Source organism: Epithele typhae (genome assembly GCF_022376455.1).
Source record: "Epithele typhae strain CBS 203.58 chromosome Unknown BXZ73scaffold_20, whole genome shotgun sequence".
Classification (NCBI taxonomy): domain Eukaryota; kingdom Fungi; phylum Basidiomycota; class Agaricomycetes; order Polyporales; family Epitheliaceae; genus Epithele; species Epithele typhae.
The window spans coordinates 209,248-235,867 of NW_025954211.1; the positions used below are offsets into that span (position 1 = coordinate 209,248).

A 26,620-nucleotide genomic window follows, 5' to 3' on the forward strand; every position below is an offset into this window, starting at 1 on the left:
GAAGAAAGTTGTTGGAATATATCCAATGCATCCCTGCGAGTCCTACGTCTGCTTTGCCTCATTCTCCTTCTCGGCACGCCGCTTCTCCGCCCACTCCTTTGCTTTCGCCCTCCGTGCGGCTTTCAACGCTTCCTCATCCTGCTCTGTCGGAGGAGCTGGGGGTGGTTCCCGAGGGAGCGGAGGACTCTGCACGCCTCCCTCGTCCCTCCCGCCCCCATCTGTCGCGTCAGCCGCTCCATCCACCTCCATGTCTCCACACTCTCCCCTTCCGGCCTCACCCTCGTCCTCACCCTCTTCCTCATCGCTATCCCCATACCCCGCCAGCCCACCGATGCCCGCGCCTCCGCCGCCCGCCGCCCGCTCCTCAGCCTGCGTCTGCGCCCGTGTCTGCTTCTGCCGCGCCAGCTCGAGGCGCCACGCGCGCGCCCAGCGGCCGCGGAGGAAGGCGAAGCGCGGGTCCGCGCCGTGGTTCGCGAGGATCCGCATCTGCAGCTGCGCGGGGTTGGGCGAGCCGAGGACGTGCGCGGCGGTGCGGCGCATGAGCTCGCGCTGCGGCGAGTCGGGCTGCGGGCGTGTGGGAGGAGGGGAGGGGCGAGGGTCGGATGAAGAGGGCGTGAAAGAGGGCGCGGGGTGGGGAGAAGGCGCGGGGCGGACGAGGCGGAGGAGGACGAACGAATGCGAGTGAGCGGAAGGGGTACGGAGAAGGGTGGTGGGCGTGCGCACCTCCTCGTCGCTCCCGCCCCAGTCATCCTTTGGGTCCTTGGGGTCGTCGTCGTCGGAGCCGTCTGCGTCGCGCAGAGCGTGCAACCGGGCCTCGCGGTTGTCGTCGAGCACGCGCCGCCGCTTGTCGCGGCGGTAGTCTGCCACCTCGCGTGTGGAGAAGAAGAATGTGTCTTCGGCGTCGGAGGGGAGGTCGGACCAGCCCCCGGGCGACGGCGGCTCGGCTACGGGTGCGGATGGGGGGAGAGGAGGCTCCGGGAGGGACTCGAGGAGCAGTCTCGCATCGTACCTGGAGACCGACGTCAGCAAGGAGGGTCGCGGGAGGGGAGACGGGGATGTCGTACAAAAACCTCACAACGTTCTACGGTGACTCGGGCGGGCAGCTCAGCAAGTCCGGACGGGAAGGCACCACGTCTTGCACAGTACCTCGAACACGCTCGAGAAATCAAAGAACGGCGTACCTGTCCACCCACACCCCGTCGTCGTCCTCGGACGCGGTTTCTCGTGCTCGTGCGCCGCCGCTGCCCAGGTGTAGGTGCTCGTCCTTGGAGAAGTCTTGGAAAGACGCGGCCAGCTGGCTAGCCCACTTGATTAGCCCTTCGCCGGGAACCAATTTCCTCCGTCCCGCGGTCTCCACGAAGGAGACCTCCAGAGAACGCGCCGCCGAGGCCGCGTTAGGCCCGTGTACGAGGTCCGCTTCGTGAGCCTGGATGAAAAGAGAGGTGTCGGGTTGAGAGGGCTGTGGAGGCTCGAAGGTCTCGTAGGGTCTCTGCTTGCGCTTCTTGTGTTTTTCAGACATGTGTTATGGCCAGAGGGAAAATGGCATGGGTGGTATGCAAGGGCAGCAGGAAAAGGAGGAGGCTCCGACAGCGGCGCCAAATATAATGGTCTCACGCGGAATCGAACTCGCGACATGACCGGCGTACCCGAGTCGCCCGAGGCGCCCATCTCCAGCTTCGCGGACGGCTACCGTATGAAGGCCCGTCTGTAAATTTGTCGCGTTGTCGAGGACAGGCTCGGTTATCCACTCTGCCTCGAAGCATTTGCTACCGAACGCGCACTGCGGACCAGGGGACGGGCGTCGACAGGTGGTAGTTGGTGAGCTGGCGAACGCGACGGTGGGCGCGACGGTATACGGAGATGAGAGGGCGAGATCTCTCGGGTTGTGTGCGCCCTGCGATAGTTCTAGACGTGCCGTTATACAAGATGTGCGTATTTCCCCGGATAGTTCGCCGTCGATCCCGAGGCTCGGAAAGCTATTCCTTGACCATCACGAACTGTCCTCCGTCGAGAAGGTTCTCGTACAGCCCGCGCTTCGCGAGCTGGGTCTCCCGGTGCCGGATTACCGCATCTAAGCTCTTGCGGTTGAGGGCGTAAGCAGCGCTTTCCCATCACTGCTTCTCGCAACAGATACTCAAGAATGTCACAGCCGAGCCCACCAGTCATGCACGTGCTGACGGCGGCGTCATTCGCACCTGCCGTGGGCTCCTGGGAGTTGGCTGGACGCTGCGGGAAGTTCGCCGTGTACTTCTGCACGCGATGTGCGTGGCAGCGGGGAGGGAAGCGATGGTGGGATGGGACAAGACGATCCGAGTCTCTACTCACACTGCCATGGATCCTCTCGAGGGTTTGGCATTCAGTCTTCAAATCGCGTCACCCAAAATTCCGACATAGATATACAAGCCCGTATGGAACAAGGTCTCTTTGTACTGATACACGCCCTCATTCTGCCGCGTTCAGCTCTGCGGCCTTGCGTTCCTCGTCGAAGACGTCTTCCGTGTCTATACCGGCACGGGGCGCTGTGGACCTGTTCCCTTCAGGTCCAACACTCACAATCGTCTTCAACTGGATTCGAGTGCTCCCTATGGTGTTACTGAAATCCTGCTACTGGTGCGTGAGCCATGTGGAAGACAGATCGAACGGTTTTGATATACACTCACCTCCGATCTGCTTGGCCTTCCGAAATTCATTGTATGCCCGGTGCTCAAAGGCCCTGTCATAGACATGTTGATAGCCGGAGCTCTAGTGATGTCGTTGAACGTGATGATCTTATCGCGAACGTTCAAGCTGTGGCCAGATAGATTGAAGTGAGAGGCGAATATAGAATATAGAAATGCATCTCACGTCGTGTAAAACACACAGACATGTACTGGTTTCACAGATCAGACATTCGCTATTTCAGAAAGATTTGATATGGACGCACGTTTGCACAGGAACATCTCTGCAGCAAACGAGACTAGCGTATCCGTGGAGACCATCGCCTGACAAAAGTAAGTCATCAGTCCAGAGGTAGTTATAAGTTCTGTGAGCGAACATACCAGCACCATTGTCATGGTCAAGAAGACACTGCGACACGTTCACCCCAGTGGATAAACGACCGAGAAGGTGGGGGAGATAGACGTCAAAAATCCGGCCAAAAGAGGTCCCTAGAGGTCTCTCACCATATCGAAGATTCTGTGGATTTCGGAGGCCATTTTTGAGCATTCACGTCATGGGAAGAGCCGATTGATACTCACGGGTCGTCACGACGTATTTTATGAGCAAGTCTATCAACGTATCGGTCCTGCAAAACGTATTCAAGACATAAAACTGTCACGAGCATTTTAACTAGGACGTACCGGCGGAACCCAGAATGGCTCTTGTGAAGAACGTAGACGAGCACAGTCGTGAGCATCAAATCGGCGACTTCCACAAGCGGGACAGCGATGCGCGAAACCATCTGTGAAGTAATGTGACAGTTGCATCAGTGCCATCGTCTGGGAGGTGTTATGATGTACGTACCGCGATACGTTTGAAGTACACAGCTGGGTTCGGATCGTTGAATCTATCGTGTCGTTGAGTCCAAGGTCACAAAACGCAAAAGAAACCACTTTTGCATACCCCAAGACGGCCATAGCTAAGAGTCAAAATGCTTCAGTAGACCCTTCATTGGCGAACTGCATCGCCTGGTACGTACTCGGATATGGTACTATGCGGTCGCATAAGCAAATGAGTAACGGGGACGCGTAAAGATGTAATACTTACCGAAGAAACCGCACAAAAGAAGAAACTACAAGAGTTCAGCATTCGTTGAGTAGGATATCAAACCAGAATTCACGCACCGCAATAACGACCACCGGCCTGTACCTAGGCCCCACTGCGGCAGAGAATTGTTACGAGACGATCATACGTGCTTCACCAAAATACGTACACAGCCATACTCGACGCGCGAAGAAGCTGAAGAGCGCTCCTTAGTCACATACATGTCGAAAAGAAGGGGTACATACAGTTCGACGATCACCGGTGTCATGGTCTGTGTCTTACGTTAGAGCACAGCCGGTCTATATTATCAACGGTTCACTCACCATAATCACGGGCAAAATCTAGTAGAACACACGGTCGAGTTCAGTCAATAAATGTCGACACGGATTATCACGTACTACAATGGCACTATGAGATGTTCTATAGTTAAGTCAACACGAGTACTGGATCGGTTGTCACTCACGTTGGCGGTCTCTCGTCGAGAATTTCGGGGTTGGTCCAGTTCACAATCGAATAGTGATACCTGGTGTGCGTCGAGGATTCTCAGAGTATGACGTTCTGAGTGAAATTACACAAACTCACGACCCGAACATGGAGATGACGATTGTGGTTGTCTCAGTGACACTATGCAGACGGTCTTGAGGAGATGTACGAGACACTGGAGATAGAAAGATACTCACAAGGCGAGAATGACCTGTCGAGTAACACAAGCCAGTGAATCGCTGTCTCGCTTCGCTCTAGAGCTTCAACTTACCCATAATTTGAGGAAAAGCGGATCTTTCGGGTATTTGACAAAGTACTGGAACAGTTGGTGGACAATGATTCCGTACATGCTAGACAAGATAGCGAGGATGAATGTGTCAAATAGAGCGTCATTGGGCAGAGAACTGACAGTTACTCACAATATTCCAATCCATGTCCCAATCAGCAACGCTCCCAGAGTGCTGCCCACGGTCACAGGAATCGCCATACCAGACGAGTATTACCGGGTGATACGCGGGAGGAGACCGATGCGTTTATAAACGCGCGTCTGAGAGTACATGCATATATATAGGCCGCTGCGGAGAGCTATTTGCTCCCGGCGCAGGTGGTCCCGGTGTATTTCGGATGCTAAGAAGCGAGAGTCGTATCCACGAGCACTAGCTTCGCTGGCGACCGCTGTGATAGAGATCAAAGAATACGTGATCAGCCGATTTTCTCGGGCGATGTGCGGCATTGAAGGTCAAATCACTAGGTATAGTATAGACGAAGAAAGACGGCGAGAAACACAACAGCGGGCTTGTTGGGAAGAAGGGTAGAAAAAGGTGTAGCCTTCAAATAGGTACTCGAGTACACACAGAACTAGTCAAAGTCGCGAGGAATGGATACGTACGAGCATGATGGCACTCCAGAAGGCAGCACATATGATAGGAAGGAAGATGGAAGCACTGTCATGGGAGCGTAGGGTTCACACGCTTTCGTGATGACGGCAGAGGGCACGGACAAGCTTGACCGCGAGCCGTTAGGCGCTCTTCCAGCGATGTTGAATTCCGGGTTGGAACTTGGCGGTCACATTGACTCTCCGAAATGTGTCAAACCTAGCTCATAAGCGCTATACTTACTGCCACGGTCCCCTGGCGACAGTACAGCAGAGTTCACACTACTTGAAGTTGTGAGGCTTGACCGACTCCAGAAATCTCGAACGATTGGGTGGAAATCGAAATGGTTCATGAGTAGCCCCCAGTGGAAGTGCGTCATAGACGCTTTGTGCGGCGACGCCGCGAGTTCAATCCCAGTTCACAACACTCGTCCTTGGTGTGACGTTACAGACGAACTCAAAGCGCGCATTCACCGGTCATCTCGGCTAGATAAAACGCCGGAAATCTAGGATTTGTTGGCACCTGCCGAGGAGCGAGTAGACGAACACAGGCCTTTCGTCCCCCGAGTGCGAAAGGAAACCTTCGCTGCGGCTACGTACATGCGGCGCTGCTGCACGCCATTGCTTGACAGATCGACGCGCGCGCGTTCCCATGCGCGGACAAGAATGAGAATCGCTCGCTCGAACGGGCTGCGTGAGACCGGGCAATGTCCGCAACCATCACGTTCGTGTTCCGGCACCATACGGTCGCGAGTCTTCAAAGATCCCTGTGTGAGTCTTCCGCGCGCTTGGAGGAGGTATTTTTGAGACTGAATAAGATCGAGCATAGCCTCAGACGTGCTTCTCGGAGAAGGGAACCCCTTCAGCCTGGCTTGGAGCATATTCGCCTCGAAGTCGAAGGCATGTATATTCTGAGAATGATGTTTTGGAGGTATAAAAGAGACCATCCAGAGGGCAGTGAGGTCTCTCGGCGCCGACTGTTACTCCGACATACCGCGGCTCCAGTGCACGGAACTCACCCCCCGCATCTGCCATGCATTTCAGGATTGCCGCCCTGCTCCTCGGTTTGGCCGCCTTCTTCGTCATGGCTGCTGCTGCTCCCTCCGCAGACGCTGCCGTTGTGGCGCGTGCCGAGAAACCAGGTGAGCTCCTCCCACGTTATGTCACAACGTTATAGAAGTTCACGTACCAGCACAGGTGAAGATATTCCGGCTGTGGAGCTCGTCTTCCTCGAGGCAGCAGATTGATCCTCACCTCCGCGTGCGGGTCGGGTGTGCCGTTGTGGGCTTGTTCCGTTGTGTTGAGAGACCTTTATCTTCATTGATGAGATCCGCGTCCAGGTTGCACATGTACTTAGTCAATCGCTCAGAGCATCTGGAAACATGCGACCTAATTCTGCTTATCTGTACGGCGATACCACACATATACTCTGTTGTTATCCCCGTCAAATTTCGCGTGCATCAACCTCGGTACGATCTGTCGCCGTCATCTCCGTGACGTCCGGACGACCGCGTGTCCACCTGCAGTGGCCTCGAGGGACCAGGGGTTTCTCTGGACCCGCGAGGGGCAGTGAGCAGAGACCCGGAAGTGGGAGGCCGGATCGGTGGCCGCTCGAAAGAATTGGAGCCTCATCTCGAGGGTTCGGGAGCTGGCTGGTATAAGAACATGGATGAGTGGTCTCGTCCCAGTCCCACCACGCAGCAGCACGCAGCCACACACCCACCACATCCCACGATGCAGCTCAAGGCATTCACCGCGCTCTGTGCCCTTGCGGCCCTTGTTGGCCTTGTCGCCGCTGCTCCGACACCGGCAGCCGCTGACGTGGTGGCGCGCGCCGAGGAGCTGGGTGAGTGCTTGTCCGTCACATTCTCCGGAAGGCATGGGACTCACGCGTCGTCATGATACTTCCGCTCCGTACGAGCAGCGGTCCTGCCGATTAGCGAAATGAAATGGTTGGAGATCAACTCCGACTAAAACCGCCATTGGTGAACACGAAGAGTAAGTGACCGTCGTCCCGTACCTCAAAGGCTCTGGACTGACCCTGTGTTACAGATATAGACGTCTGGTATACCCGGGTGAGAGAGAGAGAGAGAGAGGAAAAGAGGATGCACTCATGGATTGACACTGTTTGTAAATGGTACTACGGTCATGGACGTTGACCGACAGGTATCTGATCTGTCAAACTGGAAGAGCGTGTTGTGTGAAACTGGTTTTATATGTCCCGGGTAGCCTTGTTCGCGAGCGCAATGACGAAGATGACAACAGAAGCAAGACGGATAGCCTCGGGATCCGTTGGATCTGTCCACTGTAAGAAAGGCGTGTCCTAAAATCGTGATTCTTTTCGCGACTGTGAGCGCGTTTCGCTGGTGAAGGTATAAAATACACTGTCTGAGAGGAGGGATCGACTCACATCGTACCCAGACCATTCGCGATGCAGTTCAAGGCCATCACTACCCTATTTGCTCTTGCCGCCGTGATGGGGATGGCTGTCGCCGTACCTATCCTCCCCGCCGCCGCTCGCGATGCAGAACCTGGTGAGTGCATATACTGTGAAACGACGACGAGCTCGTCTCACAATATGATTATTGTTTCTCAGCCGTCGAGTTCAACACTGAGGAACTCATCTGGCTCCAAGCTGACTAGTGCCCCTCCGGCGCGGCAATACAAGTCTTCTGTAGGTTCGAGTGTCATCTGCGAGCAGACTAGACTGTTGGATCAAGGTATCATACACAGGGAGGCACGATCTGTGGGTTGAAGTATACGATCGTTAGCATTGATTCGCGTGCAGTCATGCAAAATCTTGCGATCATCTGCGAAAAATCTGATCTATACCTGCATCTCATATTTTTTGAACTGTCTGCTACAAGTTAGCTGCTCATTGAGATTGGGGGAGGACGGAAGTAAGACGTCGTGACGAAATCGCCCAAGGCGGCATGGCGCTGCTTATACAATCCATCGGGCCGTCTCCAGTCGTCGACTCGTTGCGCTGAACTTTCTTGCTCGCATTTTGCATCTTGACGGTCTCTCCGTCCTTCTCTCAGCTGCGCGTAGTGTCTATATGCGCTCAAATTACACAAGAATGGTCCTACGAAGAGTCCTACAACGACTTCTGGTACCCTCGCCACTCCGCCCAGTTCGCGTCCATCGCCTCATACATCCCCGGGAAGTCTCTGCACCTCTTCTCCCCGCCCCACCTCTCCACGCTGAGATTCCTCGCCCCAAGCCCTGCATGTAAACCAGGCCCGTCGCGCACCCCAGGCGCGCCGACGACCCAGGCCGGCTCCAGTCCCGCGTCCGCCCCGCACAGCGCGAACTGGCGGACGACGTTCAGACACCGCTTCACGTGCTCGACCTCCCCGCGCCGCCGCTCCCCCATGGGCGCCGGGTTCTGGAACGCGGAGGCGAGGACGCGCGCGCAGTGGACCTCGTACGAGAACCCGGTGTTGAAGAACCGGCGGGAGGGCCCGAGGCGCACGTTGCCGTCGCCGCCGCCGCCGACGTAGCGCCACTCCTGATCGGCGAGCTGCCCAGCCACGCCCGCGGCGGCGGAGTGGTAGTGCGCGGACTCTTCGAGCGCGAGTGCGACGCGGCGATTAGGAAGTGAGGGGATGGGGAGGTAGAGGGGGAAGTCTTCGTCGATGAAGGCTGTGGGAAGGACGTTCTCGAGGTGAGCACCGAGTTTCTGAGAGGCGAGGGGCACGCACAGTAGCGGGAGGCTGGTGGGGCACGGAGCGCGGCGGTGCGCTTCGTCGCACGGACGTGGGCGACGTCGATGAGAATGTTCGCTGCCACGAGCAAGAGCAGGGTCCCCCATGCAAGAACACCAGATAGCGGCGGTGGGCGGAGCATCGTCGGTCGTCGCAGGTGCGCAAGCTTGGGCTCGTCGGGGGGAACGTTGAGGGGTTTCCCTCTGTGCTGCTCTCACTGTGCCCTCAGCCCCTCGGAAGGCAGAGCATCAAGTTCCCGGGATGATGACGGGGGCAGTGCGCCCGTCTGAAGAACTCTGCTCAGGTGAGAGCGCGCGGCGAGAAGGCGTCCCCTATCGCAGTCGCGCTTACGCGACCTTCCGCCCACGCCGCCCAGGGTGCTCCTACTTCCGTGACGCTTCTCCGAGGGCGACATTCAAGTTCGCTTGCTACTGTTGAAGCGCGAAGCTCTGAGATTGTACTTGGAGTCGTCGGTTCACCCGCTCGTCCGCGTTCCCGCCGCCTGGATGCCGGTGACCCTACGGCCTCGCGACATTTGGGACCTGGGTACCTGATTGAGAGGCATACGACATGAGAAGCGGATTGAGTGTTGTCATCATGTGTGCCTGAGGTCTCTCATATGTCGTCGTATGTTCTATCCATGACTTGCGTCGCTATCTTGCCGGACTCGTCGCCGAATTGCTGGAGACGGCGGAAGACCACATGGGGTCCCCTTGAAGACACGGCGGGAGAGTTCTGTGACCAGCAGCTTTGGCCAAGTCAATTGCAATGCTATGACTGGTGTTGTGCCTCCTGCGTGGATGGTGAATGTTTCAACTCAGAACTGAGACAGTTTGCGGACCTTGGAGCGGAGATGGACTGGATGAACCGTGGGTGTGGCGGCACTTCAACATTTGCATCTCCGCTTTGCTGCAGACCTCTCACGGAGCGATTGCATTCCGATCCTTTTCCACTTCCCTCTCACACGCGAACTTCTTGGAACTACGCACGCCGTCCACAAAGCACCTCATCGTCATACAACGAACATGTCCTCGCGTTGCGCGCACTCTTGGGCGGCGACGGTACGCGCGACGAGCGCAAAGAACTCTTCCCACCCGATGCCGCCCGCGCATACATCCACCCATGCCGGCGCACGCAGAGCAATCTTCAGTCGCAGCAGGTTCTCAGCGATGCCCAGCCAGCTTTGGTCGCACTCGGCCTGCGCCTCCACACCCCCTCGACTCTTCCCGTCGTTCTTCGTCAGAACGTCGCTGCGTCGGATGGAGACGGACGTGCAGTCGACCGACCACCCGCGGGCATTCTGACCGCCGGACGCCCGTGGCCCGCCAATGGAAAGCATCCGGAAGGCCGACATGGCGGAGATGGGAAGGCCACTTGCGGGGAGAGGATGTACGTGTCCCCGATGTGATGTCGGCGTTTTTCCATCTTCCACGCCTGTCCAACCTTGTCCTTATCCTCCATGTCTCCCTCTCAGTCCCCCTACGCCCCCATGACGGTCCTGGACGACATGCCGCGACGGTCGTGGCCTTGTCAATGCAGACGTCGCAGAGGGTGCCTTGCTCCTCTCGCTAGAATCGTATAGACAGAGGGGAGGACGCTGGCGCCACGGTGTCGGCGTATGTCCTCTTTCACGCCGAGTTCTCCATGTGCCTGCATCACGAAGCGCGGGACGTGGGCGCAGTCTGTATAAGTCGCGGCAAGCCCCTCCGGTTCATCTCCAGGTGCCTTCCCTCCGCCCATCCTCCGCGACGCTCTCATCCCCGTCCTCCGAGCGTCCGCGACGACCACTCAGAACCCGTCATGACCTCCACCGCCATACCTGTCTTTCAAAATGGGTTCTACGTGGGGAATAACTTCAACGCTATCCTCTATGGTACGTCGCCCCACGCTTCATCTTGCCCTATCCCCACTCCCCGGGTTCCCGGACCAGTCTACATCTGGGTGAAGCTCACGCGATGTTGGGACGCTTGTAGGCATGGAGCTCGTGCTCTACTTTATGACCGTCCGAGTGGTGCTTGATCGCAAGCACAAGCACGCGCCGTCGGACAAGTGGTTCCTCATCTTCTCCACCGCCTGTCTGTGCCTCAACACTGTCTTCGTCGCGACCGAGGCTGTCTTCGGGGAGGAGATGTGGATTGTGAACGCGGATTATCCTGGAGGTATGGACGCTTACCTCAACGACTTTGCGAGCGTATGGTACCAGACCTTCGGTACCGCGGCCAGTATCACGCTCAACCTGCTCGCCGACGGGCTTATGGTGCGTACTGTACTTCTGCCTCAGGTGCCGTGATTGACTTGAAGATTCGCTATTCTCCAGATCTACCGTGCGTATGTTGTGTGGGATGATATCCGCGTCATCATCTTCCCCTGTTTCCTCTACTTCGCCTCCCTCTGTACGTGTCTTCTCCATAATCACGCGTTCATCTTCCCTAACTTTCTCAATCCCTGTGCGCAGGCCTCGGCGTCGCGCAGCTTATCGAAGCCGGAGTCCCGCACGGAAACTACTTCCTCGGCATCGCACAGAAGCTCGGGGTTGCCTACACGTCCTGCATCATCTCACTCAACATCATCAACACCAGTCTCGTCGCCGGGCGCGTGTACGTCGTCGGCAAGCGCTATGCGGCCGCGATGGGCTCCGACGTCGGCGCGGCGTACACCGGCGCGGTATCGATCATGATCGAGTCGAGCGCGCTCTCGACGCTCACCGGCATCGCGTATCTCGTCTCCTTTGCGATCAACAGCGAGCTCAACATCTTCTTCCTGAGCATCTACGTCATGTGCACGGTGAGTCTCCTCTTCCTCACTCATCTTGCGTCTCCTGCGTCCCTAGCTCGGCCTCCGAGGCATCCGTTCCCGCCCGCGCCCGCACACCTATGACGATCCGCTGACTCGCCTCTTCTCGTTCCGCAGTGCCTCGCGCCGCAGCTGATCGTGCTCCGGGTCATGTCCGGGCGCGCGTGGACGCGCGAGAAGTCGTCCATGGTCGGCACGAAGCTCGAGTTCACGGGCCGGTCGACGACGCAGATCGGCGCGGAGTCGTCCGTGGACCACGAGAAGAAGCAGGCGCCGAGGCGGGCGGAGACGAACCTTACGTCCGTCGCGTCAAAGGGCAGCAGCGAGCACGTCTTCGAGGAGGTCTAGCTTGCGCTCTCGACAATGCGCGTGGGCGTGTTGTGCGGGCGCGTGGTCATGGCCCGATGGTGTCGGGGGTATCGTTATTGGCTATCATCTTTGGTTCTGTGGGTGAAGTCGGGCCCCGGGGGTTCCGGCCGAGGAGCGCGCTGGCTGAGGGATCACGAACACGCGCACGGCGCCGCCCTTTACATGGGACACGCCGTGTTCTGCTATACCATCGCTTACGACCCGCTGTGCTACGTTGCTGTACTGTAATGGAGTTCTTGAGCAATTCTATAACGACGCAGATAACTCCCGCGGTGGATGAAATAGACGTCCCGACCCGGGTTCGAACTCGCGGTGTCGTTGGTGCGCATAGAGACGGCCTCGACTTCTTCTCTTGACCGCCATGTCATCTCCCGAACCACCTTGTTGTCTAGGACACGACGACCTACACACATACAGAACCATCTCACATGGCATCAGGGTACGACACTAGTTAGGCTAGGAGCGAGGGTCTTCAAGCTCATTGACGAAAAAGGATGAACATATGAAGTGAGTCTTCGAAAACCTCCCGCGCAGATATCTCTGCTCATTCCATGCCGACTACTATCCTCGAGAGATGGACTACTACCTCGCCGGCTTGAGTCGTCAACGTTCCTTATTTGGTGGCGGCCAGCGTGCCGAGCTTCGTCGGAGCATCATATGGTGGTGCGCCTCCGTTTTGTATCCCGTACGCGATTCGTGCACTGACAGCGCTGTGAATGACGGTTGTCGACTTTACCGCGGATAGGTGGTCCGGGACGACTACCGCCCACCTTACTCGTGAGCTCCACAACGCGTCTGTATGTACACCATCACTTCTTGATAAAAACAGCTAGATGATGCAACAAGGTTAGATGGAGGCGTTAACGTTGCTGGAGGTGACGAAAGCTGCGGTCGCGTGATCCTAAACGTCTTCCACTGTGAGAAAGCCGGGCAGTTATGAAAGCCGGCAGGCCTTCCTGGAGAAAGATACAAATCGCGCCAAACCCCCGAATGGATTCTTGGACTCCACACAAGGCATACTAGCTTCACCCGTTTCTGCGACATGAGTATATCAGCTTCTATAGAACAGTTGTGCATGCTTTGTGGACATTATTCGCTGCGGATACGAAGGCTCCTCGGAACGTGGTGCGTAAACGCGGCGTACGTACTAGTAACAGACAACCGTGGGTGGACCCCCAGACCTCTTCCGATTGTGCACACCACATTTGCTTCCATACATGCTGTCCTCATAAGTGCTATACAGAACGTTTAGTGGCCATCAATCACCTCTCCGATCCGTTCCCGCTCTTATAAGTTCAAAGCTCGCACAACCTCCAATGAGTCGCACACCCTCACCATTCCTCTCATCCAGTACAGGCTTCGGTTTCAGAGTCGTTTTATTCCGCCGCCTGGTCGATCGTCTTCCCAACAGATAGCGAAGACAGCGTCGCCACAACCCCGCAGGTCGAACGGCCAACATGCTCACCTTGTCGGCCGCCGGAGTCATCTCGACGACGATCGAGGCCATCCTCTACGGTACGCTCCATCACAGGAGTAATGTCATGGAAGCATCATATCCTGACCTTGGCTTCCGCGCGCAGGATACTCGGTGTTCATGTTCATGCTCGCGATGTGGATCATGCTGCGCGACAGGAAGAAGCGGCGGGTAAACTGGTGGATGGTCGCGGCCGGCGTTGCTCTACTCTTCTTTTCCACGGCGGTGAGTCTCCGTCACCTTTTCCCTGCCGCACCATATAAAACCCTTTCTGAGTCGAAGTTGGATAGGAAATGGGATGCAACATCGGCAGATTGTACATCGGCTTGCTCACAGTTGGTCCAACGTTCCCTGGAGGCAGCAATGCCTTCTTCGCTGAAGTCTCCGAAACGACGTTTGTAGTTAAAAGCTGCCTCTATAACGTGCAAACCCTCATTCTCGATGCCGTTGTGGTAAGCTGTCCCAAACTTTGCGATGCCTGCAATCAATCCTGATTTATGAGGTGCTGCAGATCTACCGCACCTACATAGTATGGCACAGAATATGGGTTATTATTGTTCCTTGTCTCGGATGGGGAGGTCTTTTTGGTATGCTCTAACGCGAAGGTGCCAAGCGTTTTGACTAAAAGTTGTCCCATCTTCAGCAACGTCGATAGGCTTGAACTGGGCGCTTGCAACCGCTGGCCAGCACAAGAACGACGTCTTCGCCGCCGAGACAGGTCGCTGGATCACCGCACTGTATGCTCTGACGTTAGCAACAAATTTATCTTCCACTCGTAGGTATCGTTTCGACTTGCGGTCTGCGGTGCTCGTCTCACATCGCCCTAAACAGTCCTTCTTGCCGCCCGCATCTGGACCATCGCACGACGTTCAGCACAATATCGTACCAACAGCATCTTCACTCCAGTTTTACGGGTCATTATTGAAAGCGGGGCCATATACTCGGTGACAATAACCGCCGCCCTCATCACTTTCGTTGTCCAATCCCCCGGAGTATACGTCATCCTCGACATGGTACGTCTTTTCTGTCTAAGCGCGGTCCCACGAGCTCACTATGCTATATTTGCACTTCGCGGGTCGCACACCACACTCTATCCAACGTTCACGTCGACAACAAATCTCCGCATTATCCATCCCCACGCCCACGGTCCAATCCTACCTTTCCCCGCTTCCTCGCGTAGATCTCGCCCATCATTTCCATCGTTTTCTACATGCTCACCATCCGCACTGGCCTCGCCGGAGGGCGCGCGCTCTCCTCCAACAAGGACCCTTCCACACACCCGAGCACGACCTGGCCGAGCAGCGGCCGCGGCGCGCACCGCACCGACGGCTCGTACATAATGCAAGACCTCAAGGTCGAGATCACGCAGGTCACCGATGACAACTCAGACTATGACCCGCACTCGCATCACCGTGCGCTCGAGTCGGTCCTCGATCCCAAGCTCGACACGAGGCCCGCGCCCACGCCCGCGCCGCGGCGCGCGGACGAAGAGAGCGGCGACAGGGGCGAGGGGTCCTCGCGCGACTCGGGTTCGTTCGTCGCCGTCGCCGCTGCCCTGCCGTCGTTCGACGTCGCGGTGGGACAGAAGGTCGATCGCGGGTACGGACTATGGCCAGCCACCGGGCGGGCAGCGTGAAGGTGGTGGGCGTGGTGTGGTGGACGCGTGTTGGTTATACATACCCTGCGGAGCCGGCGGACGGGGCGGCTCCCGTGCGCATGCTTGGGACGCACGCTCATCAGTAATTTTGCACGCGTCTGGCACAGCTGTCGCGTCTGTCAAATTTGCGCGCAGCGGACACAGTTCAGCAGTTGGGCAGACAAGCAGTTCGGGGGCGCACAGCTCCAACAGTTGCCCAGACGGACAGATGGCCTGCGAAGCGGTGGATAAGCCACTCGGTGGCAGTGCTGTAGCCCGTCGGTAACGCCCATACGAGGTGCCCGCGTTGCCGTCGGTAACGGCCATACGAGCTCGTACGAGCTCCGGTAATGTAGCCGTCAGTAACGGTCGTACGAGATGTGGGGGGCAGGTAGTTCCCCTTGATAGCTTAGTGCTTTTCCAACTCTCCTACATACCCTAGTACATTGTAATTGGTACAACAACAATGAAAACGATATTCTACAGCCCCTGGGAAGCCAATACCGGGCTGATATAGCAGGGGATGCTGGTTCCGGTAGTGGCACGTCCCACTGCCTACATTGCGCCCTACTGCACCGTACGTTTCGGTAATGCGTTCGCTACGTTCCCCTGGGTCATACGAGCTCGGAACAGTCGTTTTTATCACCGTGCGTGCTGTGGTTGGAGCGGGGCATTGAAAACACTGCCCAGACTCGTACGAGCCTGTAGCCGTCTGTCACGGTCGTACGAGGCACCTCCGGTGTGCACCCGGAATATTGCGGTAATGGATTCGGCAGATGCGCGTTACTGTACCGAACGCAGCGCACTCAATTTCGTTGCGATGCATGCCATGGTTGGCCTGGGGTAACAAAAACGCTGCCCAGGCTCGTACGAGCCTGTAGCCGTCTGTCACGGTCGTACGAGGCACCTCCGGTGTGCACCTGTAATATTGCGGTAACGGATTCGGAATATGCGCGCGAGTGCACTGAACGTAACGCATCAAATTCCATTGCTGTGCATATCGTGGTTACAGAGGGAGGGTCAGAACAGTGCTCAGGCTCGTACGAGCCTGTACCCTGTCTCAGACGGTCGTACGAGTACCTCCGGGAGAGCGGACACCCGGAAATCTCGGCAATGCATGGCGTGCATTGCCGAAGGTTACCGGAACGCAGCAAACCTTATTTCGTCGCTTTGCGCACTGTAGTTAAGGTGGGAGAGTCGAAACAGTGTGCAGGCTCGTACGAGCCTGTACCCTGTGTGAGACGGTCGTACGAGTTGTTCCCTGGTGAACCTCGTTTTTTTTGGTAATGCTTTCGGTAGATGCGCACGGATACGCTGAGAATAGCGAACTCAATTTCATTGCTGTACCTGGTGTAGTTAAGGAGGTATTGTCGAAACAGTGTGCAGACTCGTACGAGTCTGTACCCCGTCTGGAACGGTCGTACGAGGTGCTCCTGGTGGGTATCAAAAATTTCCGGTAATGCATGCAATACATTGCCAGAGATCACTGGAACACAGCGCACTTTGTTTTATTGCTGTGCATGGCATGGTCAAGGTGGCGGAATTGAAACACTACAAAAGCTCGTATGAGCTTGTACTCCGTCTGAGACGGTCGTACGAGTTGTCCCCCGGTGAACCTCGTTTTTTTCGGTAATGCGTTCGGTAGATGCGCACGGGTGTGCCGAGAATAGCGCACTTGATTTTAGTGCTGTATATGCTCTGGTTGTGGCAGCGGAGTTCAAACAGTGCAAACACTTGTACAAGGTGTCCTCCAGTAAACACCCACTTTTTCCAGCAGTGCATTCATTGCTGAGATTCCGGCAGTCCCTCCATTACCGAGATTCCGGCAGTCCCTCCATTACCGAGTGTTTGGTCATCTGTGTGTATTACCACTCTCACAACCGAGGTTTTGACCACCTGTGCATATTACCGCTCTCACTGCCGAGTTTTTGATTGCCTGTATTCATTACCGAGTTTTTTGCACCCATTGCCGAGTTTTTGATCACCGGTATCAATCAGCAGTCCTCATTACCGAGTTTTTGACTGCCTGAATCCATCACCGAGTTTTTGGACACCTCCAGCCTTCAATGCCGAGTTTTTATTACTGAGGTCTGTAATCCCGGTGCTCACTGCCAGTGCTCTTGCTGACCTCTGGCCTTCAATGCTGAGGTTTGAATACCGAGATTGGTAATCCCGGTGCTCACTGTTGGTCCTCTGGCCTTCAATACCGAGTTTTTGTTACTGAGGTCGGCAATTGTGCTACCAGTGGTGCTCACTGTCTCAAACAGCGAGCTCACTGTCAGACACAGTAAGCTCAACATGTTACCCATCTCTGTATCTGTCCCTCATTTTTTTGGAATGCACCTCTGCATCACATCTGAATGTATTGCAGCACATTACAGCATATTTATATGAGTTGGTCTGCCTGTACTGAACACCTTCTACCTGAGAAGTCACCCTTCACAGCAGCATGTGTAGATGTTATTTCACCTCGCTGTTTTTTGGATCAGGGAGGAGCATGCAAGAGCTGTGGGTTTGCAAATTTGGAGGGCAGTAGCTGCAAAAGTGAGAGAACAGTGTGGTATGATATTTTAAAATGACATACCACACACAGAAATGGGATGGGAGTGTATCACATTCCGAACACCTGGATATATTTATAGACGATATTATGAATGCAATGCAGAAGAGAGCGCACAGAAATCAGGATTTCCGGTGAAGATACAAGATATGTGTGGAAAGTGGAAGTTCTGAGAAAACACGACATGCATAAGTTTATGTGCAGACATGATATCAACATGCTGTTTGCTGCATCACAATTGGGTACTATTGGGGTGCTCAGATCGGAATTTCCAAGCTTATCGGTGATGAGATGTATATGGGGCATCATATGTCATTATTTCATGACATACAGTATCCTGACACAGCATATGCTCCGATTAGCATGCGAAAACATGGAATATAACAGGGTAGAGCATAGCTATCCAACGCAGAAGAGACCTTGAAAAACGGTTGAGAATCAGTGGAGATGTGCAAGGTGAGCCAGAAGTGTGGTTGAAGTGGAAAGCGAGGTTGGAGCACATCCAGCATAAACCACACTTCTGGCTCACCTTGCACATCTCCACTGATTCTCAACCGTTTTTCAAGGTCTCTTCTGCGTTGGATAGCTATGCTCTACCCTGTTATATTCCATGTTTTCGCATGCTAATCGGAGCATATGCTGTGTCAGGATACTGTATGTCATGAAATAATGACATATGATGCCCCATATACATCTCATCACCGATAAGCTTGGAAATTCCGATCTGAGCACCCCAATAGTACCCAATTGTGATGCAGCAAACAGCATGTTGATATCATGTCTGCACATAAACTTATGCATGTCGTGTTTTCTCAGAACTTCCACTTTCCACACATATCTTGTATCTTCACCGGAAATCCTGATTTCTGTGCGCTCTCTTCTGCATTGCATTCATAATATCGTCTATAAATATATCCAGGTGTTCGGAATGTGATACACTCCCATCCCATTTCTGTGTGTGGTATGTCATTTTAAAATATCATACCACACTGTTCTCTCACTTTTGCAGCTACTGCCCTCCAAATTTGCAAACCCACAGCTCTTGCATGCTCCTCCCTGATCCAAAAAACAGCGAGGTGAAATAACATCTACACATGCTGCTGTGAAGGGTGACTTCTCAGGTAGAAGGTGTTCAGTACAGGCAGACCAACTCATATAAATATGCTGTAATGTGCTGCAATACATTCAGATGTGATGCAGAGGTGCATTCCAAAAAAATGAGGGACAGATACAGAGATGGGTAACATGTTGAGCTTACTGTGTCTGACAGTGAGCTCGCTGTTTGAGACAGTGAGCACCACTGGTAGCACAATTGCCGACCTCAGTAACAAAAACTCGGTATTGAAGGCCAGAGGACCAACAGTGAGCACCGGGATTACCAATCTCGGTATTCAAACCTCAGCATTGAAGGCCAGAGGTCAGCAAGAGCACTGGCAGTGAGCACCGGGATTACAGACCTCAGTAATAAAAACTCGGCATTGAAGGCTGGAGGTGTCCAAAAACTCGGTGATGGATTCAGGCAGTCAAAAACTCGGTAATGAGGACTGCTGATTGATACCGGTGATCAAAAACTCGGCAATGGGTGCAAAAAACTCGGTAATGAATACAGGCAATCAAAAACTCGGCAGTGAGAGCGGTAATATGCACAGGTGGTCAAAACCTCGGTTGTGAGAGTGGTAATACACACAGATGACCAAACACTCGGTAATGGAGGGACTGCCGGAATCTCGGTAATGGAGGGACTGCCGGAATCTCAGCAATGAATGCACTGCTGGAAAAAGTGGGTGTTTACTGGAGGACACCTTGTACAAGTGTTTGCACTGTTTGAACTCCGCTGCCACAACCAGAGCATATACAGCACTAAAATCAAGTGCGCTATTCTCGGCACACCCGTGCGCATCTACCGAACGCATTACCGAAAAAAACGAGGTTCACCGGGGGACAACTCGTACGACCGTCTCAGACGGAGTACAAGCTCATACGAGCTTTTGTAGTGTTTCAATTCCGCCACCTTGACCATGCCATGCACAGCAATAAAACAAAGTGCGCTGTGTTCCAGTGATCTCTGGCAATGTATTGCATGCATTACCGGAAATTTTTGATACCCACCAGGAGCACCTCGTACGACCGTTCCAGACGGGGTACAGACTCGTACGAGTCTGCACACTGTTTCGACAATACCTCCTTAACTACACCAGGTACAGCAATGAAATTGAGTTCGCTATTCTCAGCGTATCCGTGCGCATCTACCGAAAGCATTACCAAAAAAAACGAGGTTCACCAGGGAACAACTCGTACGACCGTCTCACACAGGGTACAGGCTCGTACGAGCCTGCACACTGTTTCGACTCTCCCACCTTAACTACAGTGCGCAAAGCGACGAAATAAGGTTTGCTGCGTTCCGGTAACCTTCGGCAATGCACGCCATGCATTGCCGAGATTTCCGGGTGTCCGCTCTCCCGGAGGTACTCGTACGACCGTCTGAGACAGGGTACAGGCTCGTACGAGCCTGAGCACTGTTCTGACCCTCCCTCTGTAACCACGATATGCACAGCAATGGAATTTGATGCGTTACGTTCAGTGCACTCGCGCGCATATTCCGAATCCGTTACCGCAATATTACAGGTGCACACCGGAGGTGCCTCGTACGACCGTGACAGACGGCTACAGGCTCGTACGAGCCTGGGCAGCGTTTTTGTTACCCCAGGCCAACCATGGCATGCATCGCAACGAAATTGAGTGCGCTGCGTTCGGTACAGTAACGCGCATCTGCCGAATCCATTACCGCAATATTCCGGGTGCACACCGGAGGTGCCTCGTACGACCGTGACAGACGGCTACAGGCTCGTACGAGTCTGGGCAGTGTTTTCAATGCCCCGCTCCAACCACAGCACGCACGGTGATAAAAACGACTGTTCCGAGCTCGTATGACCCAGGGGAACGTAGCGAACGCATTACCGAAACGTACGGTGCAGTAGGGCGCAATGTAGGCAGTGGGACGTGCCACTACCGGAACCAGCATCCCCTGCTATATCAGCCTGGTATTGGCTTCCCAGGGGCTGCGGGATGTTCTTGCGCGTATGTAGCACACTAGAGGACCTCAAAGCACGCAAACGACAGCCAGAATGATACATTTGGCATTGTATATTACTTCTCCACCACCGCTCGTACGACCGTTACCGACAGCTACACTACCGGAGCTCGTACGACCGTTACCGACGGTCTACACGACCGGAGCTCGTACGAGCTCGTATGGCCGTTACCGACGGCAACATGATGGGGTCGTACCGCCGTTACCGACGGCTACAGAGGGGGAAGGGGGTCGATAAGCTTGCTAACATATTACTTCGTGGGCGTGATAGTCTATGTACCAGTTAACATAAAACAGCGAAAAAATGTCCAATGATAACGAATAATGGAAGTCCTCTGCCTGAAGGTCGACGTCCCCATACACTCCGATCAAATGACAAGCTCGTACTATCGAGTCGACGGAGATAATGCTGGTTACCCGATTGCCATCATCGTGGAGTTCTGGCTGCACCATCCACATACCAGTGACATCGTCGACATGATCTTCGCAGTACTCAAACCACTCTACTAAGGCACAGGGATATTTTTTACCGCCGTATTTGAACGAAAAGAAGGCGCGGACACGGGCCACAAGCATACCATCTAGTCCAACACCGTCCGCGTCGATGCTGACAAGCACTGTGTTGTAACGCGGATGCTCTTTCCACCAGCGCGGAGTGCATCGAATCTTCTCGCTGGACATGCCGCCAGGCGTGGCTAGGTCGCTCGGTGCGTAGAAGACTGCCGTGGCACAGGTAAATCCGTGGATCCTGTCACTTTCTTGTATGAAGGCAGAGGAGTCGTCCGAAGAGTCGTCGTTGTCGTCCAGCTGAGAGAGTAGAAACGTCTCCAGCATATTGAGAAATCGAGGCTGCTCGAGACGCTCCGCAACTTCGCCGACAGTTGCAATGTACACTATCACAAGGAAATGAGCGTGACGCACACAATAATACCAAGAGGTACATACTAGGTCGGATTCCCAACGTGACTTCAGCCTCGAGGACTTCGCCATCCATGGCTGCTTCGAGGAGTGCTTTGAAGCGACGATCTTCCTCGTCTTCAGGATTGTCGTCATCAGGATCAAGCAGGCCTGCCTCGCGGCGCGCGGCAGTGAGAACGTCATCGCGGAGCATTCCGCGGCGTCCAAACTTGGAGCGTGCAGCGGCGAGCTTCCCCTTGCGGGCGATCTTGTGGATGATTTGATCGAGAGCGTCACGGCGATTTGACTCTCTCCAGGGCTTCTTGACGGCCTCGATGTGTTTTGACTCAGTGATTGACGAGCATAGTCCGTTAGGAGACCCGAATCGCTGGATCTCTCAGACATAGTGAACGAGGGCATGTTGGCGTGGCAAGCCGAATCCGTCCGGGCGAATACCGTGCTCCACGAAGACCTGCCGGAGCTCGTGGTAACGTTCTAGAAGAGCATCCATGGCGTGCAGGACATGCGAGTCGTGGGACGACCCAGTGCATGTCCCGGCTTTCCTCGGCAAAGTCGGTCAGCCGGGACACCGCCATTTGCCGAAGGTACCGTTCACCCGGGCTCGGCCGGACTCACCCGGTTACCTCGGCAGAGTCTTCCGGCCGGACTCACCCGGTTTTCCCAGGGGAGTCGTTCGGCCGGACTCCCCTGGTTTTCCCAGAGGAGCCGCCCGGCCGGACCCGGTCGAAGTGAGTACAGTGTAGCATGCATAAAACATGTTGTGTGGTGTATGTAAGGCTTCATATGATCAATTAGGCCTCAAGGTTGGATAGTTATGGAGTATACACCACACAGGTAGTGCTGTGGTGTGTTATAGCACAGAACTTGGTCACCCAGGTCTGGCTGAACCTACCCAAGCATGCAGCAGCCACCTTCAAAACCTCTGATACTTGGAGGTGGGTGTCCAAGGACAGACATACCAGGGAGCACCAGGGTCCAATGCAAGCAGCAGACCACCAGGCAGTGGTGCAGGCCCGACACTGCACCAGGTGGCAATGGACGGATGGCCGGCGATAAACAGATGGCCGGTATTAGATGGATGGCCGGCACTGGGCAGTAGATGGATGACCGCCGGCAAACAGACGGCCAGTGATGCAGCTTGAAGCGGACCGACTGTCGGCAGTGGAAGCCTCGGACTGACCGCAGCGGAGCGCCGGCTGATGGCGGCCGCGCATAGCGCCGGCGCATCAGCGGCTGTGCACTGCCGCCCGCGCTCCGAGTGATCTGAAGTGGCCGCCCCCCCGACATGTTTGTATTCGTTCTCCGCCGTTATTGGTCTTAATGACATGCAAAAGAGCGCGTTATGTGCGTATTAACAGCGCGAATCAAAAGTGCCCTGGAACGTTACGTTCTGTGCAGGCGCCGGCCCGTGACGTTATATGTAAAAATGGGGATGAGATGGAGTATGCTGACATTAACTTACATCGGATATATGTATGCATACCCAGATATTCTTCGCATCATCTGTGACTAACGAAAGAAGCAAGAAGCGTGAATAAATAGCAGAAACTCGCGAAGATATACTGTTTTGACCAAAAGTGTGGTTCACATGTAGGTGGGCTTCCATATGTTGGGATGGAGGATAGATATTGCATATCTGTAAGCTTTAACATTGATTGTAGTGTACACAGACCAGGAATCTATGTTTGTGCGCAGACAGATTAAGAATTGATGGTACAGTGCGATATGTCATTTTTCAATGACATACACAATATCGATACAACATGCGAGCTCATCACAGCACACAATAGCAGAACAGACTCGCCTTTACAGCAGCTTTCCAACGCAAAAAGAATCTCGAAATTCCGACAGGAACCCATGGAGATGTCGCACACGTGCTCAGAATGTGGCTTCGTGTGCTTGGTGATTTGGTACGACTTGACCACTGCATGCATTCTGAGCCCATGTGCGACATCTCCATGGGTTCCTGTCGGAATTTCGAGATTCTTTTTGCGTTGGAAAGCTGCTGTAAAGGCGAGTCTGTTCTGCTATTGTGTGCTGTGATGAGCTCGCATGTTGTATCGATATTGTGTATGTCATTGAAAAATGACATATCGCACTGTACCATCAATTCTTAATCTGTCTGCGCACAAACATAGATTCCTGGTCTGTGTACACTACAATCAATGTTAAAGCTTACAGATATGCAATATCTATCCTCCATCCCAACATATGGAAGCCCACCTACATGTGAACCACACTTTTGGTCAAAACAGTATATCTTCGCGAGTTTCTGCTATTTATTCACGCTTCTTGCTTCTTTCGTTAGTCACAGATGATGCGAAGAATATCTGGGTATGCATACATATATCCGATGTAAGTTAATGTCAGCATACTCCATCTCATCCCCATTTTTACATATAACGTCACGGGCCGGCGCCTGCACAGAACGTAATGTTCCATGGTACGTTTTATTCGCGCCGTCAATACGCACATAACGCGCTCTTTTGCACGTTATTACGACGAATAACGGCGGAGAACGAATACAAACATGTCGGGGGCGGCCACTTCAGATCACTCGGAGCGCGGGCGGCGGTGCACAGCCGCCGATGCGGCGGCGCTATGCACGACCGCCATCAGGCGGCGCTATGCACGACCGCCGTCAGGCGGCGCTCCGCTGCGGCCGGTCCGAGGCTTCCACTGCCGACAGTCGGTCCGCTTCAAGCTGCATCACCGGCCGTCTGTTTGCCGACGGTCATCTATCACTACCGGCCATCTGTGTACTGCCACCCAGTGTGTCGGTCCCACACCACAGCCCGGTGGTCCACTACTTGCATTGGACCCTGCTCACTGTGCCAGACCTTATGTCAGATAGTAAGGTCACAAAGGTGGCTGCTGTGTCCTTGGGTAGGCTCAGCTGGCACCTAGTGACTGGGTTCTGTGCTGTAACACACCCTAGCCCTACCTGTGCAGTGTGCGGTATATACCCCATTAGCTGCCCTTCATAATGCCAAGCTACCTAATTGAAGCTTTACATACACCCTACAACATATTTACACATACTATACACCATACTTACTTCAACCGGATCCGGCCGAACGGCTCCCCCAGGAAAACCAGGTGAGTCCGGCCGGACGACTCTGCCGAGGTAACCGGGTGAGTCCGGCCGAGCCCGGGTGAACGGTACCTTCGGCAAATGGCGGTGTCCCGGCTGACCGACTTGATCGGGGTAACTCCGGGACCTTAAGTGGACGACCGCCGTGCCAGGTAGCAGAAGTCGAGTAGAGCCGCAACGCATTGAACCATCTTGTTGGGTACGTGCCCTACAATTGCCGGCAAGAAGACCTATTACCTGCAATCAGCACTGAACACAGCTGCACGCATTACTGCAACCTACGTACCCTCATTAACGCTTTTGTGTCGTCTCCCGTCCATTGCTTGAACTTCCAACCCTCGTGAAAGCGCCTCAGACCAGGGAAAGGAGGCACAGCTGCAATTCTAGAACGCGAGCTTGTTAGCAGATGTTTAAAAATCGAACAGAATGGTGACAGCGAAGTGCAGCATCTCGACTCGCAACGGAACACGTTGAGCGCAGTGAGCCGCTGGCCGCAATTAGTTCAACTTAGACCAAATTAGCAAGTTGTGTTTTTCCTGATGTGCGATCCGCACGCGTAGAGTGCACAGGGCGCGTCGGGCACGACATGTAGGGCAGCGCCAACTCGCAGCGACCCGCGCAACCTGCGCAACCCGCCAGGTGTGCTGAGCGCGGCGAGCAATGGTATAGACCGGCTCGCTGTCGGGTACCCTGGTCATGAGCCACACCCTCGCCCTCGACCTGCGCACGAGTCGTGCGCACCCGCAGAGACCCTTGATTGTAACAGATGTCGAAGCTTACCTTCGGTCGATATCATCGAGTATTGCTTTCGCTTCATCATCAGGGTTTGTTTGCTTGATGTAGGCGATGACCCAAGCAACGACATGGTCTTTAAAAGTCCCCTTGATTAGTTGATGGAGAAGGTCGGGTGTGAGGAGCTCGTGAATATCAGCTCGAGGGAAGTATTTCGTGAATGGCTGATTGGAAGACTTATCAGTACGACAACTACAGTGAGCCCACATACAACAGAATATACCTGTATGTCGGAATTGATTCCCCACGCATCCCACAGCTCCGCATGTGTATATGTATCGCACATCTTTGACGTCCCTTGGTGTGTTCGAGGGTCACCCTTCTGGAAATTTCCGTTCGGAATTGCGAAACACCTGTGCCAACATAGTATCAGAAGATGATACATACAGATCAGAAAACGCTGGAACGCACTTCGCACACCATCCGGAGACGATACCGGAAAGGTATACCTGCTCTGGGTAATCCGCAATGAACGGCCCAACTTGGAAGATGGCTCTGCGGAAGTGGCCATCGGGGCAGCGCAGCACATGTCCGGGAGCCTCCATGCCGGGACGCAGTGGTTCAAGAACCGCTGCCAAGCATGCGTGGTAGAGTTTCTTCTTGAAGAGTCGAAACTCTTCGTCGTCCTCCCACCCATGTAGCGCTGTCATATTGGGACGTTCAGTATAGATACCGACGTACCGTATATCATAGAGTCACATACCTTTCGGAATGGGCAGGAACGCGACTGGGATGACACTCTCACGATGGGCGCGACGCATAGTGTTGTGTATGTTACCAAGAGACATGTAAACGGGATGGTACTCTTGGTTCCCTGTGGCAACGGACACCGTGGTCTTGTCCGCTCCGAGAATGATGGGCGTGAGCATGCAACCCTACAGTAGTGATTCGCCAGGTGCATCCGTTGTGACAGCCTATCGGCAAGTGCGGATGCATCTGGTGCCGGCCGGCCCGGTTGAGCTCGACACCGCCTTCCCCAAGCGCGCTCGCGCACCCGGGTGCGACGCTGTCCCGAGATGTCCGGACACCGGCGCCTCAGGCCCTGCCACCTGAGCTCGCTGTCTCCGACAGTGAACTCGCCTCCCTCT

At 54.7% G+C, this 26,620-nt stretch overlaps 9 protein-coding genes across 9 annotated transcripts; 4 read left to right on the forward strand and 5 right to left on the reverse strand.

The window, feature by feature from the left end:
- Positions 1-42: 42 nt before the first annotated feature.
- Positions 43-1,519, reverse strand: BXZ73DRAFT_89669 (uncharacterized protein; the record flags this gene model as incomplete). Its single annotated transcript, XM_048025354.1, has 3 exons — positions 43-564; positions 724-1,009; positions 1,182-1,519. The coding sequence occupies 3 exons, from the start codon at positions 1,517-1,519 to the stop codon at positions 43-45; spliced, it is 1,146 nt and encodes a 381-aa protein (XP_047878467.1).
- Positions 1,520-2,442: 923 nt separating this feature from the next.
- Positions 2,443-4,573, reverse strand: BXZ73DRAFT_100847 (uncharacterized protein; the record flags this gene model as incomplete). The annotated part of the gene is made up of 21 exons (XM_048014702.1): positions 2,443-2,604; positions 2,661-2,787; positions 2,845-2,869; positions 2,924-2,981; positions 3,039-3,066; positions 3,162-3,174; positions 3,237-3,283; positions 3,339-3,439; positions 3,502-3,544; positions 3,601-3,616; positions 3,677-3,688; positions 3,745-3,769; positions 3,822-3,856; positions 3,911-3,936; positions 3,987-4,012; positions 4,065-4,082; positions 4,140-4,149; positions 4,205-4,264; positions 4,324-4,365; positions 4,422-4,435; positions 4,496-4,573. The coding sequence occupies 21 exons, from the start codon at positions 4,571-4,573 to the stop codon at positions 2,443-2,445; spliced, it is 966 nt and encodes a 321-aa protein (XP_047878468.1).
- Positions 4,574-6,131: 1,558 nt separating this feature from the next.
- On the forward strand, positions 6,132-7,257 carry BXZ73DRAFT_77113 (uncharacterized protein; the record flags this gene model as incomplete). The annotated part of the gene is made up of 5 exons (XM_048022593.1): positions 6,132-6,240; positions 6,291-6,369; positions 6,625-6,944; positions 7,058-7,096; positions 7,151-7,257. The coding sequence occupies 5 exons, from the start codon at positions 6,132-6,134 to the stop codon at positions 7,255-7,257; spliced, it is 654 nt and encodes a 217-aa protein (XP_047878469.1).
- Positions 7,258-7,529: 272 nt separating this feature from the next.
- BXZ73DRAFT_100850 (uncharacterized protein) lies at positions 7,530-7,741 on the forward strand (the record flags this gene model as incomplete). The annotated part of the gene is made up of 2 exons (XM_048014703.1): positions 7,530-7,632; positions 7,695-7,741. 2 exons carry the CDS (start codon positions 7,530-7,532, stop codon positions 7,739-7,741), a joined length of 150 nt encoding a protein of 49 aa, XP_047878470.1.
- A 454-nt stretch (positions 7,742-8,195) lies between these two features.
- BXZ73DRAFT_100851 (uncharacterized protein) lies at positions 8,196-8,947 on the reverse strand (the record flags this gene model as incomplete). The annotated part of the gene is made up of 2 exons (XM_048014704.1): positions 8,196-8,743; positions 8,803-8,947. The coding sequence occupies 2 exons, from the start codon at positions 8,945-8,947 to the stop codon at positions 8,196-8,198; spliced, it is 693 nt and encodes a 230-aa protein (XP_047878471.1).
- A 1,658-nt stretch (positions 8,948-10,605) lies between these two features.
- BXZ73DRAFT_100853 (uncharacterized protein) lies at positions 10,606-11,946 on the forward strand (the record flags this gene model as incomplete). Its single annotated transcript, XM_048014705.1, has 5 exons — positions 10,606-10,678; positions 10,779-11,062; positions 11,123-11,198; positions 11,261-11,589; positions 11,716-11,946. 5 exons carry the CDS (start codon positions 10,606-10,608, stop codon positions 11,944-11,946), a joined length of 993 nt encoding a protein of 330 aa, XP_047878472.1.
- Positions 11,947-13,424: 1,478 nt separating this feature from the next.
- On the forward strand, positions 13,425-15,077 carry BXZ73DRAFT_46154 (uncharacterized protein; the record flags this gene model as incomplete). Its single annotated transcript, XM_048019641.1, has 7 exons — positions 13,425-13,482; positions 13,548-13,666; positions 13,732-13,893; positions 13,953-14,028; positions 14,070-14,216; positions 14,273-14,454; positions 14,622-15,077. The coding sequence occupies 7 exons, from the start codon at positions 13,425-13,427 to the stop codon at positions 15,075-15,077; spliced, it is 1,200 nt and encodes a 399-aa protein (XP_047878473.1).
- A 5,894-nt stretch (positions 15,078-20,971) lies between these two features.
- On the reverse strand, positions 20,972-21,562 carry BXZ73DRAFT_45877 (uncharacterized protein; the record flags this gene model as incomplete). Its single annotated transcript, XM_048019592.1, has 1 exon — positions 20,972-21,562. One exon carries the CDS (start codon positions 21,560-21,562, stop codon positions 20,972-20,974), a length of 591 nt encoding a protein of 196 aa, XP_047878474.1.
- Positions 21,563-24,627: 3,065 nt separating this feature from the next.
- Positions 24,628-26,401, reverse strand: BXZ73DRAFT_77118 (uncharacterized protein; the record flags this gene model as incomplete). Its single annotated transcript, XM_048022594.1, has 8 exons — positions 24,628-24,667; positions 24,705-24,812; positions 24,842-24,948; positions 25,027-25,123; positions 25,521-25,696; positions 25,756-25,885; positions 25,953-26,175; positions 26,236-26,401. 8 exons carry the CDS (start codon positions 26,399-26,401, stop codon positions 24,628-24,630), a joined length of 1,047 nt encoding a protein of 348 aa, XP_047878475.1.
- Positions 26,402-26,620: the final 219 nt, after the last annotated feature.